The sequence below is a fragment of the Ochlerotatus camptorhynchus genome, unplaced genomic scaffold (assembly GCF_037179485.1).
Source record: "Ochlerotatus camptorhynchus isolate MF236.1 unplaced genomic scaffold, CSIRO-AGI_Acam_v1.1 ptg000036l, whole genome shotgun sequence".
In the NCBI taxonomy this organism is placed as follows: domain Eukaryota; kingdom Metazoa; phylum Arthropoda; class Insecta; order Diptera; family Culicidae; genus Ochlerotatus; species Ochlerotatus camptorhynchus.
The window spans coordinates 3,252,440-3,269,998 of NW_027040527.1; the positions used below are offsets into that span (position 1 = coordinate 3,252,440).

The 17,559-nt window shown below is 44.0% G+C and overlaps 1 protein-coding gene across 1 annotated transcript; it reads right to left on the reverse strand.

The window, feature by feature from the left end:
- Window positions 1–392: 392 nt before the first annotated feature.
- Window positions 393–13,880, reverse strand: TM9SF2 (transmembrane 9 superfamily protein member 2). Its single transcript, XM_065232649.1, has 4 exons — window positions 13,256–13,880; window positions 11,662–12,851; window positions 11,426–11,585; window positions 393–1,573 (listed from the first exon to the last, which is right to left on the reverse strand). The coding sequence occupies exons 1-4, from the start codon at window positions 13,394–13,396 to the stop codon at window positions 1,070–1,072; spliced, it is 1,995 nt and encodes a 664-aa protein (XP_065088721.1). The 5' UTR covers window positions 13,397–13,880; the 3' UTR covers window positions 393–1,069.
- Between the last annotated feature and the right edge of the window lie 3,679 nt (window positions 13,881–17,559).

Below are 17,559 nucleotides of genomic sequence, written 5' to 3' on the forward strand. Positions count from 1 at the left end.
TTGGTTGCAATTCAAAATGTTCTCCGAATTGCGAATTGTGGTTCACTTCTGGCTTGTGTGCATCAAAAACTTATTTCTGATACACCGAACAGCTTGACAAATGAATTTAAGTTACATTATTTGTTACGACATGCAGTCCTGAATTTGCATAATTTCAAACTCTAGCAAAAATTAGTTATTTAGTTTCATGTCAGAACCCCAACTCTATATAATAGTAGATCAATTTTGAAAATGAGGTTTGCTCAGGAATCGGCACTATCCATGCCTTTACAACTTTACTGTGCATTTCATTCGACCGAACAAACCGTGGGATCTAAAGAAACTTTATTTTTTTTATATATTGACTTGAGTCGAATGTTTTCCAATTTTCTTTTCCCACTAATACTTCCTTCTTTCAGTTAATCCACCCAATTACAAGTATAATACATACCTAACAGATACTAATTTACGGCTATAGTTTATTAGTGTTTCCTTTTATGTTCGTGTAATCTTTCCTGTACTTAATCAAGTTAAATAATTAAACAAAAAGAAGGCATTTACTGTTTTGATATTAATCTACTAAAAAGTAATCACACACATGTTCTCTTCCGATCAATCTTTGTGTTCCTTGGTTTTATGTTTTTTTCTTTTTGCGCATACAACTTCTGTGATCACTCTCTTCTTTCTCTTTTGCTTGTGTTTATTTTTGTTTCTGCTTTTGGAAGGTGCTTATGAGTGATCAATTATCACGATTTGCCCGTCCTAAGAAGAAAATTAACAGGGATCTCTCTCAACCCCTTATGTCTACTAATGGATTGCATTGTTACCAGAACTCAGGGGGATTTTCATCTCAGTTTGTCAATTTTCCTTGCATAAAATCAATATTTAAGTGCATCGTTTTAATCTTTTTTGATTCTTTCCTTTCGTCGCTAATAATTTGCATCAGTTTTAAATAATAAGCTTACAGTCTAGACAAATGTTTAAACTATCTCAAAAATAGAGAATAAAGTATATTTAGAAGGGGGAGTAGTTCCGAAAGGGATCGACTGATTGACTGCAATCTGGCCTGGTGGGCGAGCGGGGGGCTCTTTTAGTCCACCTTCACTACGCTGTAGATCTTTCGAATGAACCAGAAGCAAGCGAAGAAACCTATCGATCCGGTTAGCAAGAAGAACAGAAAGACCATAATCAGCGTGTAGCCAAAGTACAGGAAGGTGGACGCGGCGTCCTCGATCTGCAGCTTGGTTGCAAAGTAGTGACAACAGTAGATGAACAGATAGACCGCGGTGAAGCCCGATGTCAGGAACGATCGCCACCACCAGTGGTAGTCCTCGGCGCACAGGTGGAAATAGCACAGCAGGATGGTCGTCTCCGAGCAGGTGATGACCAGAATCAAAAAGACCAGGAACAGAAAACCGAACATGTAGTACATCTGGCTGGACCATAGCGAGTTCAGGATGAAGAACAGCTGAATGAAGATGCATCCGAATGGCAGGACGCCGCCCATGATGATGCCGGGGATCGGTTGGGTGTAGATCGACTGGTCCGGGATCTGGCGCGGAATCTGGTTGGTGCGTACCGGGTGCTCCAGTGACTGCGGGATAGAGGAAATTGAAAAGATTTGTTATGTGCGATGGATATAGATTTTTTTTTATGTTTTAGGAGATTTTCAGCCGCAGGCTGGTTCATCTCCGGGATCCCCAGAAGGGGGCTTCCCTAATTACATAGTTGAGAGTTTGGAGAACCCAGAAGGGGTTCTCCTAGAGGTTGGTGGGGCTCCAGAAGGGACGGCGTTTTAGTTCCTGTTTTGGTTCTTAGCGTGGTTGGGGAATCATGGTGTGAATGGCGGTGGTCGTTGTCGAAGGCAGTCAGGTAATCGTCATGTGATATCCAGGCTCATTGCAGTGGTTGCTTGTTTTTATTTATTTATTTGTCAGCATCAACAGACTCGATATGGTCCCAATGATGGTTTAGCTTAAAATTAAAATTAAAGTCATAAGTTAAAACTACAAAACATTAAAACACGATCATTGACTGTTTCCATTTCTGGAGAAGAATGAAGAGAAACGTCTCCGAAGTGTTAGTCGTGGCAGGTTAAAATCGAATATTGATGAAACTCGGTTAAATACTCGCTGCAGTCCGCCTATTGCACCGTTGATTGCATAGTTTGTCCTACGTAGTGGCATTCTCAGCATAACATTATTACGAAGCATTCGGGGTTGGACGTTAATGTTTACTTGCTCCAAGATTGCCATGCAATCAATTCTGCCATGTAACGTGTCCGCGACAAGCAGGGCTTTTGAAGTTTCTCTTCTGGTGCGAAGAGGCTCCAAGTCGATCAGCTGGCAGCGACTTTCATAGCTGGGCAAATGAAACGTGTCCCTCCAAGGTAACATTCTCAAACCACAGAACAATATTCTAGAATGGAATGTACCAGGGAACAATACAGTGACTTGAGGCAATGGATGTCGGAGAAATTCTTAGCTGTTCTGAAGATAAAGCCCAATGTCCTTGACGACTTGTCGACGACGTACGAGATGTGTTGCTTATATGTAAGTTGAGAGTCCAGGATGACACCTAGATCTTTTACATGGCTCACACGTTCAATAATGGTGTCCCGGAGAGCATTGTGAAAAATAACTTTCGGGTAAAAGTGATGACTGAACACTTCGCAGGATTTACTGTCATTCGGTTCAAATGGCACCAGCTGGCAAATGCTTCAAACTGACGTTGGAGGAAATGACAATCATCGATCGAGCAGATCCGTAAGTAGATTTTGAGATCGTCTGCATACGATAGTCGTGGACCTTCGATAACTAAATTCACGTCATTGAAGTAGAGTAAGAAAATCAATGGTCCCAGATGACTTCCGTGAGGTATTCCTGACGTAGCTGCGAAAATGTCGGCAGCCACCATGGGCTACCACCAACTGCCGATCGGCGAGATATGAGCAAAACCATCTCAAGAGATTTCCGCTAATCCCAAGTCTATCCAATTTGGCGATCGCGATGGCGTGATTTATCTTATCGAAGGCAGCAGACAAGTCAGTGTAGATGACGTCTGTTTGTGACCTTTCAACCATACTTTGCGTGATGTACGATGTAGATTCACAGTAGATTCGTGTTAGTAGATAGACCAGAGGTGAAGCCATGTTGATCTTCACTTAGATACTGCTTGCAATGGGCGGGCAAAGGCTCTATGATGATTAACACGAATAACTTCGAAATTGCACACAACGATGTAATTCCACGATAATTATCCACGTTCCGTTTACTACCCTTTTTAGACACAGGGAACATATGCACAAATTTCCAGTTCGATGGAAAAATGCCACACGATATGGACAATCGGAACAGATGTTGTAGCAGTGACAGTAAGTTAGCGATATGCTTCATCAGAAAGACTGAAGAGACACCATCCGGTCCTGGGTTGATAGAAGGCTTTAGTTTTAGTGCGGCAGTCGTTATCACTTCAGCGTTGACAACAATTCCACCCAGAGCTTGACCGGAAAGTGGAACGTTGCTTGCTGCTAGAGTCACGTATTCGTTGGTTAAGCTCTCGTCAGAGAAGAAACTTGCAAACTTGTTGTAGAACAGGCGGTAGACTTTCTGTGGAGCGGAAGCGACTTCGCCGTTCAATATCATCGATGATTTATTTGTTTATTTATTTAAAAATTCAACTGCAGATAGACCATGTAGGCTTTAGCGGAGGTCGTCGAGCTGGGACAATGCGGAAAATAGCATCTTCCAGTGCAGCACTGAAAAAATCCACTGCATCATTCACGCTAGCGGCAGTTTCGATAAATTGCCAATCAATTTCCGCAAGCGCATTGTTCAAAGCAACATAATCGGCCCGGCGAAAGTCCAAAGAGTAGCACTCAGATGACGGCGTAAAAAGAATCGGCGTAGGTAAACTAAATGACACGACGAGCGCGGAATGATCGGCATCTAGATCAATCAGTGGCTCGACCGGCAAGGAAACAGAAGTGCCCGGTAGTGCGGAATCATTTGCCAAGACAAAATCTAGCAAACGTCCATTTCGGTTCGGAAGAGTATTCACTTGTGTGAACCCGTAAAAGTTAAAACCGTCCAAAAGAGCACAGCAAGCAACCGGCATATGCGAAAGCAGTGGATCAATTAATGGTGTGCCACTGTCTGTAAAGCGCCACTGCAGACCAGCTTGATTGTAGTCACCAAATATGAAAGCGGGAGAGCAGGGACTTAATTGTGACGAAATTGAGCCTAACGATTCCACATGCTCACGGATGATCGTGCAGTCGTTTTTTGCGGTCAGGAGGTAGGTAGATTGCGCCTACACTAAGCTTGCTTTGTGGAAGTTCTACGACAATCCACAGCTGTTCCAGTTGACTGGAAATGGATGACGTACTTACGTAGCTGGCTAGTCTAGTAGATACTGCAATCAGGACTCCGCCACCGCGCGATTTTTGACTGTTTAGAGCAGACCGGTCAGTTCTGAAGACGGAATAGAGTGACCCGAAAAGTTGCGATGAGTAAATTCGGTCGTCCAGCCACGTTTCCGTCAGCACAATCAAATCATATTCGGCCTCCACAACAGCCAGGAAAAACGAGTCGATTTTAGTCCTCAGCCCACGCACGTTTTGGTAGTAGATCCGGAGACCATTCGAGGAGCAATCACGGGAACTAGAAATCGAAAGGACATCAGGTACGATGGTAGACCGGACTCTCTGCGCTGCTCCTTCACGTACTTTCAGAAAGACGTCGGGTGCGACGATATACGTTTTTTAATGTTTTTTTTTATGTTATGACCATGTTTGAATGTATTTTTTTTTCCATAATTGATAAGGTTTAAATCATTGGGGCTTCATCCAGTCTGTTGATGTAAATAAATAAAATAACAAAAATAAAATAAAAAAAAATGACTTGAATTTCCTTTGAATCCCTCGCAGATAGTACAAGTAGCATTGACTCGCTGACTCGGTTGAACTGATAATTGAGCTTAACGTAGTGACGTTTCAGTGACATCGTTCGATATTTAGTGAATTTCCTCAACGCGGCTCTCTTGATCGATTTCATCTTCTTCAATTCGTTCATCTGCCAAGGGAGGTGCGATGCAATCTGGTGAACGCTCTTAGGTACGTGTCTGTCTATGACATCAGCCAAGACATGTGAAAAAGTTTGAGCAGCGGTTTCGACGTTATCAGAATCGAGTATGTTTTCCCAATCAATGCTACGATGATCGGCTTTCCGGAAATTGTAAGACAGTCTTCGAGATCCCAATGTGATTGTCTTCAACAGTAATAACCAAAGGAGGATATGTGTCCATGTTCGTGGCGGAGTCATTTTGTATATATTGATTATATTTTATAGAACAGTCCAGCATCTTTTAGGAAAACTATTAGGGCTGCTTCCGTGGACTGTAGCGGTATTCGAATTAGATATTAAATTAATGTAGCATGAAGTTCAAATGCTACAAATGTTCACTGTTACTATTCGAAACGACACGCACTATCCCAGTTCACTTGTATGCAACTGGTGAACTCATATCAAGAGTAAATTATCCCTGCATGAAATTTCACTCATTACTTGTTCATCCGCTCACTAGGCGCGTAAGTTTTCTCATTTGAGGTGGCATGAAATTTGATCCGTGGGATTGAGTATAATCTCCCAGTAGGATTACTTGTCGTCGGAAATTTAATAATAAGAAAAACACTTTAAGTTAAAGATTGGAATGAGCTAGACAGATGTGGGATACTTGAGAGGAAAAGAGATAGTATCTCTGATCGAATCGGAAGGTAATCGGAGATCGCCTTTTGATAAGATCGTTTTTCGGTTTCCGGAACGAAGGCCAAGAATTGTTTTAGCGGCCTTTCTGAGGAATCCCAAGATCTTTCTCGTCCACTTCAATCCAACCCGTGGAAGAGGCAGGACTGTGAAGTTTTTTGGTATAGTTTCGCGATGTGTTTGTTGAGGTATATTTAAATGTGAGGAGTGTCTTTAAGTTCAGTGTAATTAATTGTTCGTTAATTCCTTTTGATTAGGTGTAGTTACTACTGAATAAGTTTTGTAAGCTAGTGCGGTACTGTGCGCGATTTAAGTTTCAACAAAAAGGTAAATGATTTACTATGCGGGTTTGCAACAATGCGCTCATCCAGTTGTACAGCCGTTTGACGGCTTTTTGTCTCTAGTTTCGTCCCACCACCTCCCGCTCGGCATACCGCGCCCCCCGTTATTACCACTACCCTGACCCCACGCGTCGGTATTAAAGGTCCTAACTTCGGCCGGAGTTAGAAGGGAGCTGCGCCGTCAATATCGCGCTCCAGGTGAGCAATTTTCCCACCCACCGGGATATCACCACGAAAAGCAGTTGGTGAATTAGAGAATCAAGACTCACACCCAATTTGGTGAATCTTTTGTATTCCGGTCGTCCAGTGTTTTCTTTGAATCCCAAGTACTTAACGTCTACTAGCGCGTTCCAATCTTTTGCATTAGACTGAACTCGCCCTGGGGTTTTGAGTTTGCCGGGCATCCGAAACGACAAGTGGTCCTCTATGGAGGTGGCGCTTAAGCCATTTGTTTAAAAACCAATCCACGGAACACTCTAGTAGACCGATTTAGGCTAGCCAACTTTATGCCGGCTACAGGACGGGTCGTTAGAGAGGGCGTTACGTATGCTGTTCGGTATTCCATAGAGGAGCCAGATGTTATGGAAGCAGGGACAGTTAACAATCAGGTGTTCGACTGTCATAATCGTGTTGCAGGAGTCGCAAAACTTCCGAAAAGAGGTAGCGCTACCCATGTTGTGTCCGGATCGAAGCCGGGATAAGACCTGTTGTTCCCATCGGCTCGTAATGTCATTCCATTTGGAGGTGTCGCCCTTTACTTTTCTCAGGAACGGTCCCCTTTTTGCGAACCACTCCCGGACCCAGGCGTCTCGGAGGGATGCTTTCACCCATTTTTTACGTTCGGACTACTACGGTACAACTGTGGTGGCCATCCGGCCGGAGCGACCTGTGGCAGCGAGATGATCTGCTTCACAGTTACCCCATATACCGCAATGACCGGGTATCCAAACAAATGAGGTGTTCGGCGGTGCGGCCTTTTGGATCCCTTGTATCCAGGGGTGTCTGGATGTTGCTGAATTCAAGGCGTATAAAACGCTGGCGGAGTCTGTTAGGACACATATGGGTTTATTGGTGGGTGTCGTGGTGGCGAAGTGGATGGTCGCAGCCGTGGGCCTGCATGGCACGGGAATTGTTACCTGCCTTGAAGCGCTTGGCAATTGAAAGGTCAACGCGTATGGTTGGTTCTGTTCATCCTCTGGCTCCGTTCCAGTGTACCCTGGACACGGGTGGGAGCTCTTGATGGACCAAGTTTCCGAGAGCTCTGTTCCCCTTCCTGAGGAGAAAGACCTCGTGGTTCCTGGTGGTCTTTTACAGGTAGCTGGTCGTTTTGCAGCTCAACGTTTCGGCGAGTTGATATTGAAACGGTAGTACACCGAGTTCGACGCATGCCGATACAGCCGATGTTGAAGGCAGAAGTCCTGCGACGATTCAGATTGCCTGGTTATGGCTAGTCGTGTGGTAAGAGAGTCCTTGGAAAGGCAGAACAGTTCAATCCCGTAGAATAATCTACTGTTTACGGTGGCTTTGGCCACTTTTAGTAGAATCTCTCTGTTACTGCTCCGGTGTGGTTTGGAAAGTGTCCGGAGGAGGTTTAGCCTCGTGCGGCAGTTGGCTTTGATCTCATTGAAATGTGCGTCGAACCTCAGCTCCCGGTCCAAGCGTACACCAAGAACCTGGCTGGTCTTCTTGTTGGGTATTGGAATATTGTTTGAAACGATGGCTGTTGGTAGCGGGTGATGACGGGAGTGGCATAGGTGGGAAACCACGCTCTTTTCTGCGGATAATTCAAAGCCGACCCTACAGGCCCATCTTGTGGTGGCTGATACAGCAGCTTGTAATTTCCTTCGCAAAGCCTTGAGGGTTTTTTTTTTTTTTTCTTTATTAGAGTGACTTTCAGCCACTGGCCATGTTATGAGAGGCTTTGGTATGACCGGTTCGCAGCCGCGATAAAATTACTTGAGATCGGTGTTCAGGCGGATCATCCCATCTTCTGGTATCCCCTTTAATTTTTCGGATAAACAGATCTTGAGATCGCAGCCATTCATTTGTCCAGCAATTCCATACTGTAGTCACGATCCACCGCTTGATGTCTTGAGCAGGGACCTTTTGGGTATAGAGGTTTTCCTGTCTTCCGGATGCTGCCAGATGATCCGCTTCCTCATTTCCTCTGATCCCGCAGTGTCCTGGGATCCAGATGAAAGTTGTTCCTTTATGAGCGAGCTTCTGGATAGCCTGGATCCAAGGGTGCTTGGCTGTATCGAACTGAAGAGCTGTTAATACGCTGGCTGAATCAGAAAATATGGCGACAGGTTTGTTGGTTCGGAGCTTCAGCAGAGAAAACGCTGCAAGGGTCCGGAAGTCGGTAGAAGGTGCGTAGCTCCGGATCGGATATCCCAATGCCTACTCTTCCGCCTGTTCGAGATCCGTCAGTGTATCTTGCTAGGTGATTTGGGTACTTGGTTCGTTGTAGTTCGGCCACCGATCTCACTAGTGCGGGGGAGTTGGTTCCCGCCCGGAATCTGTTCTTTATCGCCAAGTCGATAGAAAGTCCGGGTGAGTTCCAACCCCTGGCTCCACACCTGTGGACCCTGGCTACCGGGGGGAGTTCCAGGTCTGCGGCGTCCTTCAGGAGTTTGTTCGCCTCCATAAGGAGGGACACTCCATCACTTGTTCCAGTTGTCTTCTCTGCGAAGCCAACTGCCCTCTTGCAAACGGTAGCAACGATAAATTTGTCGAAGGGTAACCTTCCACTCTCCACACAAGCTGCAAGCCTGGGGGTGGAGGGGAGGAGACCTGATGTGATTCGAATGGCCTGGTAATATACCGGGGACAGTTGGGAAATCATCCTGTCGGCAGCTAGGCAAGCCAGTTCTATACCGTATGTTAATCTTGAATCGACTACCGCTTTAGCCACGCGCATCCGGACAGCACGGTTGTTCGCTAGATGCCTCCTGGCTAATGTCCGCAGCAAGCCGATTCTTGTTTGGCAATTCCCTTTCACTTCGTTGAAATGGTCTCCAAAGTTTAAATGCCGATCCAGGCGTATGCCGAGGACGCGGATAGACTTCTTAAACGGCATGATCCTTCCGTCGACGCTGATAGGAGAGCGGAGCACCTGGTGATTGAACGGACAAATGTGGGTATATGCGCATTTCTCCACCGATAGGTGGAATCCGACGGATTTAGTCCAGCGTAGAACTGCGTTCGTGGCCGCGTTGAGTTTTCTGCGAAGGGCCTTCACTGTGGATCCGACCGCCACCAAGACGATATCGTCTGCATACACGAAGATGTATATTTCTTTGGGTAAGCTGTGGAACACTCCGTTCATCCGTATTAGAAACAGCGTGACTGCGATCACCGAACCTTGCGGAACGCCAGTCTCCTCTGGGAATCCTCTTGATCTATGGTTTCCGATGCATACCTGGAAAGTACGGTGTCGGAGGAAGTTCTTCAAAAAATGGAGAACGTGGCCCGACAGACCCCAGTCCGTGAGTTGAGCAAGAATGTCGGGTGTCCATGTCCTGTTATAAGCCTTAGAGATGTCTAGCGTAGCGAGTTCAGCATGCTGGTCAAAATCTCTCGCGTCTCGAAGTACCTGGTTCAAAGTGGCGAAGTAGATCCCGGCTCCGTGTCCAGGACGGAAAGCGTGCTGGCGGTGGTCAATGTAGCCGTTACTCTCTAAGTAGAGCACGAGTCTACGGTTGACCATTCTCTCCAGCACCTTACTGACGCAACATGTCAAAGATATCGGTCGGAAGTCCTTCGGTTCGCGACCCGAGGTGCCCTGCTTCGGGATCGGGACGACTAGGCTGTGTCTCCAGTCTTCTGGAATGGAATTATCCAGCCATTCTCTATTGAGAAGTCTGAGGAGTGTGGTCTTGCATTCCGGTGATAGGTATTTTAGCATGGGGTACCCGACGTCATCTGGGCCGGTCGATTTCCCGGTAGCCTTGGATAGAGCTAGGTCGAGTTCCCGTGGACTGAAAGGCCGATTAATCTCCAGCGGTAGATCATCCTCTGGGATGTAGATGCTGGCCTTGAGGGTGCGTCCGACAGCCAGCAGGACAAATACGTATATTCCTTTTGGTAGGCCTCCAAAGACTCCATTCATGGCGACCAAGAATAAAGATGGTGACCGCTATGACGGATCCCTGTGGGACTCCAGTTTCTTCCGCCCGGGTTGAGGAGCGGTGGTTCCCGATCATCACCTGAAAGCTTCTGCCGCAAAGGAATTTTTTTTACAAAGTGTAGAATGTGGCCACCCAGACCGCAGTCAGTCAACTGGGTTAGGCGCGGTTATACGCCTTAGCTAAATCCAGGGCCGCTATGTTGACATGGAGTTCCTCATCCATCGCATCTTGAAGTACATCACCCAGGCCAGTAAAGTACGTTCCGGTGCCGTGACCGGATCGTATAGAGATTTAATTTCAGAGACACAATTCGTTTCCCTCTCTATTTTTTGAAGAATTCCCTTCAGAATACAGTTGAAATTTTCTATTAAATATCCTCATCAGAGCTCGATTGAAATTCTTCTCAGAGTGTATTTAGAATATTAGAATTAGAATATATTCTCTTCACAATCGTCATGGAACTCTTCGCAGAACTACCTAAAAAATCTACTTTTAACTGATTTGGAGTTCTAGTCAAAACTCTCTTATGCCTTGTTCAGTCTACAGAGTTATAACATTGTAACATAAGTGGTTGTTATAATAGTTATCGACAAGGAAAACGTCATCAAGATAGGCATGTAACATGTTATAACTCCCGAAACATTTGAAAAATCAAGTGTTCAAAAACTTCGACCAGACGTGTAAATTTATTTGAATGCAGAATCTTGAGTTGAAGATTCCCAATGAATTCCAAGAGTCCCTGTATTTGTTATTCATTGACTACAGAAATGCTTTAGAACAGCTCAATCCCTACAGTGAGGCAAAACAAGCTTAAGAATTCCATAAGACATGACTTATGAACCTTGATAATTTTGATTACAGAAGATACGGGTAAATTCCATAGGCATGAGTAATGCATTTCATAAACACGACTTATGAATGATTACCGTACACTGAGGCAAAGGAACGTTAGAATTCCATAAGAACCACTACTGAAATTTCGAAAAAATGATTTTTTATGGAAATCAAAAGTTTGGCGTATGAAGCAGAGTTTCATAAGTTACCTTATGAAAAAGTTATATAAAATGTAGCACTTGCTGTTTTCCATAAGAAATCCTTTTGACGAAATTTCATATGCGATTATTATGGAACGTTCCTTTGCCTCAGTGTAGAAATTGTGAGGCAAAAAAATCTCATATATAATCGTAAGCATACAAATAATTACCAAACTTACCCTTTTCCGGAATCCAAAGTAGGCACCAACGAAGGTAAGCGGCACCGAAACACCAAACCACAAAGCCAGCAGGGCGATCAACGTCGAAAACGGAACGGCTCCGGAGCTTCCCTTGCTCCATAAGATCAGGTTCATTACGAAGAAGAGCCCGAAGACGATTCTGCAACAAACAAACACATTACAGACTTAGATTCCCAGCTTATCATTCGGGGACTGTTAGCCCCATACGAACTTACCCAGGACTCAACATGGACGTCAGCAGTACGTTGCTCTTCCACTTGATTCCACCGAAGCTCTTGTAGATACGAGCCGAAACGTATCCGGCGGGGGTTCCAAGCAGCACAAACAGCACCATGGCGCAGGTCATCAAAGCTCCACGATTGGCAGGCGACAGGAATCCCAGGCAAGCGAACGCCAACGTTACCAGCGACATGCAGAAAACCTGAACACCGGAACCGAGCAGCACTGATAGGAGCATGCCCTTGCGTGGTGGTCGGAATACGTCACCATGAACCAGCTTCCAGCCGAACTCTTCCTGAGCATCCTCACCCGAGTCCATCTGGTTGTAGCGGGCGATGTCCTTGTGCAGTGTTCGTAGCATGATCATGGCCACCATGCCGGACAGGAACAGCACAATCACCAGCGAGTTTAAGATGCTGAACCATTGGATGTTGGTGTGCGGCATCGATTCCAAGATGTAATCCCATCGAGAGGACCATTTGATGGTGTTGTTCTGCACGAAATGAACCGAGTAGGTGTATGTGATGTTCATCTTTTGTCCATTCGGAAGGGCAGACGATGGAATTTCGATCGGTTCCTTGCTAGAACAATCCGGTTGATCGGGATTCTTATGATTGATGGACGATGGGACAACTTTAACGGAGATGATTCGGCCACCGTTTTGCTTGAACGCAACACCCCATTCCTCGGTAGCTCCGCTGTGGAACGTGATTGTCAGATCAACGTGATTGAAGGGATAATAGTAGCCTGCTCGGTTATAGCTCGGGTTCACCATGCAGCCCTCATCTCCATCCGGATGTCTCCGGACAAGGCATCCCATCGGGAATCCAGTGCTGCAGTACTGACGATCGTTATCCAACGGGTAGCACCACGTAACCGGCATATTGTCCACGATCCAATGGTGCTGGTAGTTCAAACTCATTCCCTTCTTCAGAATCATCAGTCGGCGATCACTTTCTGGATCACCTCCTACATAGTATCTGGTGCAGGCCTTTTCACAGGTCAACTGTTTCAGGAACTCGATTTTGTATGGTCCAGGACGGATACGTTCGCCGAATACCACCTGGCCTAGATTTTCCACCGGCGAGTTAGCTTCATCGATCGGACAGAAGTCGAAGTGGTGGTACTCGTAAGGGATAACCGATTCCTCGGTGTTGAGTCGATTTACATACAGGATCACATCGGACTGGAATTGATAAGGACGGAGAAAAACAACATTGTGAACAACTTACATTACATTTCGGTTCCCAAATCAAGGTCTAAGAACGTGTCAAATGTGAAAACATAATTTGGACATTACTTTCTTATCTAATGGCTACCGACATGTCCCAAGTCGAATTATCAAAATCGAGACATGTAGAATATTCCTTTCATCCTATCACGTTAGGTGCTAGGCAAAAAAAAAATGCTACCCAGAGCCACTATTACTCTCTTATCAACTAAATTTATGCTTTGATAGAGCTATCAAAACTGAGCGAGTGTCTCACACTAATACCTATATTGCCCACTACGAACATTAAGCCACATTATTTCCGACTTGATGAGTTGTCACCTAACTTACATGATAAATCAAGGCATTCGCAAACTTACCATGCACGATTTCTGCATCTCCGACTGCCGGCAGTAATTAACGGGCGCTAATCCCGGAAGGTAGAAACCATCTGCAATCCCACAGATGGTCACAACAGCCACCAGGATGCCGGCAAGCGACGAACGGCTCGACGATTTCATTTTTTCTCTTTGTTGGTATCTCCACCCTTCTTTCGATTGGGAACGAACAAGAAAAAAAGCTGAGTCGTAAATTTATGCAAACAAAATCACAACCCCTACTAGGGAAGTCCACTTCTGCTAGCAGCCACGATTCTTTCCTTCGGCTCTTCCTCAGCCCGGCAAGTTCTGCTCTGCTGCAGCAGGAGGACTTTCACCCGCACTCCCACTTCGGCCTCTACGGTGAAATGGTTCTTCCTCCTCCACCTCCTGCACTTGCACCGAGAAGCTTCTTCTTCGTGGGAACGGTATATTCTATAAAACTATTTGTTTCGATATTTCAGCGAAAAAATACACAACAAATTCACTGATTCCGAGTGCGGTGCACGTCAGCAAACAAGTTCACGTTCGGAAAACTTTACGGAATGCACAATTTAGGACATTTTCCATGGATTTTCCCGACGTCGTCTCAAGAATATTTCAGTGGATCTTCTTTTGCTGGAGAAAAATTTCCTTTTGACATCAACATATCGACGTACACTGAACCAAAACATCCGCAATACTTCGAATGATTAGTGCATTGCTCGAGCCCTTTAACAATATGCATTTGAATTTCGGATGATTTTCTTATGGTTGAATTCGTCGTCAGATGATGAACATCCATATGACTGTCATCCAAATACAGGATGATTTTCGTTTGAAAATTAGCTATAAAACATACGGCACTCAGAGGACAAACATTTAAGAATAGTGTGACATGCAAGTGCTTTTAATTAGATTTATAATTTGATTATCTACATTTCTATACTGAATAGCCATAATAAGCCATTTCATTATGGATACAAAATTTTTTCGTGGTGAAGGAAACCTCCACCACGAATTAGCCAAACATTGGTTTTCATCCTTTACCTATGTTCGAAACATCTCTGATAGCGATGCATATGCTTCCACCTCGTTTGTCAGCTCAGATCAGCAAATGACATTCGATAGAATTATTAACATCATCGTTTTGAATGATTTGCGTTATGGGGCTGAACCAATACCACATGCATTTCCATTTAGTATGACAGTCATTCTGCAGAGAGCATTACGCATTTCAACTGAAGGCCCTATCCCTTATCATAACAATTTTCATCCTGTATTCTAGAGGAAAATCATCTGATTTCAAAACAACCATCATCCGTTGCAGGTATCATTCGAAAGAGCGATTTCGGTGATTTGTTTTGAATGGTCTGAGGTTTCATTCGATCAGAGGATGATGTTTGTGTACAGTGTATGCGAAAACGTCATAACCGTGGCTGCGTTCCGAAAATACGAGCACGTTCGTGAGTTTTCCCAGCAAAAAAGAGGTACTAGATTGTTTTTATGCAAGGAAAATGAACATTAAGGGGAAGTTTACCACCCGAAAATATTTTTTTATCCGGCGTGTTTTTATTTTTTTCTAAAAATATTGAAATCAAGAAAAAATCAGTTTTTTTTCAGAGATTCTTGAAAATGAGAATAAATAAATTATTAATTAAGATTTTTGATATCTGTTTTCCAATATTTTTAGAAAAATCAATATGTAATTATTTTTTCGGAGCAGTGAAATTCCCCTTAAGAGCATCTCCACCGCGGGGGGCACTAAACGGGGTTTAATACCCATTTTAGCAACCAACACACCAAATTTTGAATCAGCCTTCCAATTGCTGAACAGAGTCTATCAAAATTAAGATTTACTGTGAATCCAGCAAACATGTTTGTTTGCTGGATGATCAGTAAAATACGGGAACTGTCAAATAGATTGCAATTTCGTAAGTGGATTCTTTGTCGTATGCCTGATCGCAAGTTGATTTATTTTGATTGTTTTATACTAGTTTTCAATGTGTTTTGCTATTGAATGTGATTTAATATCATAATTAAAGGTACATGTGCATACAAATATCCGTTATAACAGTGCATCTGTAATGTGACGTCTTTTTTATTTATTTGCAGGAGGAAGTGGCGTTTTTGATCGTTTTTGATAGTATTTCTTCATTTTCACTAAATTTATCGCTACATAATTTGAAATACAGTTATGACAACAATCAATACGAAACTAACGATTTTAAATTGGCTCACCACTTTAGTAGCCTATTGGTCCCAAGCAAACGATTAACGTACCCTATTCTAGTTGAAATTCTATTACTACACTATGTTTGTTTTGATTCGCTATGAAAGTTTGACAGATAACATCAGGGGTGTGTGGATTCATGCAGAACATGCAGGGGTGAGTGAAATAGCTTGGGACTGCTTGGGACCGTTGTTCTGGTACTGAGTGAGCCAAAAATAATAATGATTTTCTTCGGGACCCAGTGGTCTTAGAGTTAACTCTATGGTTATGATGCTAAAGCATGAAATAAATTAAGTTTGAATTAAAGAAAATCTTTGATTTTTTCTCAAAATAATACTTCACTAATTTTGCTGATCATACAGCAAAATAAATTCCTATTTTGTATTACTGAACAACCAGCAAATTTGGCTGGTTCTACAGTAAAGTTCTGTCATTTATATGTCAGATTATTTTGCTGGTTATCTAGCAATATTTTTTTGCTGGAAGGATTGTTGGATTTCCAGCTCGGCAAAATCCAGCAAAGTTTTGCTGGTTGTAACGACTCCCACCGCAGGTTGCTTAATGGGTGTGCCAAATGAAAACTTTACCGTGAACGCACTCCCGGGTAGTAGCGGGTCTTCAAATTTGAAGACCAAGTTGCAACCCGAGATGGGTTGCTATTTTGTTTGACAGTAGAGCAAAAAAAGCGCACCCAAGTGTTTTGTTTTTGTTGTGAAATGGTTGGAGAAGGGAAAATATTTGGCGTTGACGGCGACTCTGTAGCTCTTTACTCCTATGATAAAATCCATAAGCAAACGTCAGACTGTGCGTGAAACAGGTGGACTTCGTACTATCAACAATCAATACGACACTAACGATTTTAAATTGGCTCACTACTTGACTAGCCTATTGGTCCCAAGCAAACGATTAACGTACCCCATTCTAGTTGAAATTCTACTACTACACAATGTTTGTTTTGATTCGCTACACTGTAACCGCAAAATACCCAATAATGACTACAAAGTAAGCATTTTCGAGGGAGACTGGGACTACCCATTAAATGAGTAAAAATATTACCCATTTATGAATATTTGTTACTCAAAAATGAATACTTACTACTTGTTTTTGTAGTTTTAATTACTCATAAATGGGTAAAATTTTACTCATTTAATGGGTAGTCGCAGTTTCCCTAGAAAATGCTTACTTTGTAGTCATTATTGGGTATTTTGCGGTTACCGTGTATGAAAGTTTGACAGATAAAATGAGGGGTTTTTTCCTATGTTTCGAGGGGTGAATCGATTAGCTTGGGACCGAAGAGAGTACCAGAGCTGAGCCAAAAAGTAGAGCACGTTATTTCGGGACCTTCTTGTCTTAGAGTTACCTCTATGGTACTATCTTTTTACTCCACTGCAAATTCCCATAAGAAACCTTCAAGCTTTGCTAGAAGAGAAGATTTTTCGGCGGTGCCGTCATCGCCAATAACAGTCGCTTCCAGGAAAAGGAAGGTTGTTTTTATGTAAGTAAATGTGAAATAATGTAATGTAATGTAATTGTGTTTTTTAGGAAAGTGCACCAGTCTGAAGCTGGATCCCGGCAGGGAGTTCGAAGCCTCGTCCGAAGCTGGATCCTGACAGGGAGTTTCAAGCCGGATCTCTTTGCAGGTTAGTGAATGTGTTTACTAAAAGTTAAAATAAAGTGGAAGTGGACCTCGATGGAAACTCGCGAAATCCGGTGACGAATTTCATAGAGGGATCTCGATGACGGGTTCCGTAGACGCATCCCGATGAAGGGTTTCGAAGACGGATCCCGATTACGGGTTCCATAGACGGATCTCGATGAGGAAACCGAATACGGGTCCCGAAGGGGATTCCGTAGACGGATTTTGATGTGGAAACCGAATACGGATCCCGATGGAGATTCCGTAAAATGATCCCGATGGGGATTTCGAGAACGGATCCCAATGGGGAAACCGAATACGGATCCCAATGGCGAAACCGAATACGCATCCCGATGGGGAAACCGAATACGGGTCCCAATGGGATTCCGTAAACGGATCCCGATGGGGAAACCGAATACGGATCCCGATGGGGAAACTGAACACGGGTCCCAATGGGAC

What these genes read in the sequence shown, in the direction of transcription:
- TM9SF2 (XM_065232649.1), bottom strand. Translation starts at nt 13,396, where the DNA reads ATGAAATCGTCGAGCCGTTCGTCGCTTGCCGGCATCCTGGTGGCTGTT. An exon ending in AGATGCAGAAATCGTGCATG is followed by an intron (nt 12,852 to 13,255) that starts GTAAGTTTGCGA and finishes TATCAATTCCAG; the next exon opens with TCCGATGTGATCCTGTATGT. An exon ending in ACGTCCATGTTGAGTCCTGG is followed by an intron (nt 11,586 to 11,661) that starts GTAAGTTCGTAT and finishes TGTTTGTTGCAG; the next exon opens with AATCGTCTTCGGGCTCTTCT.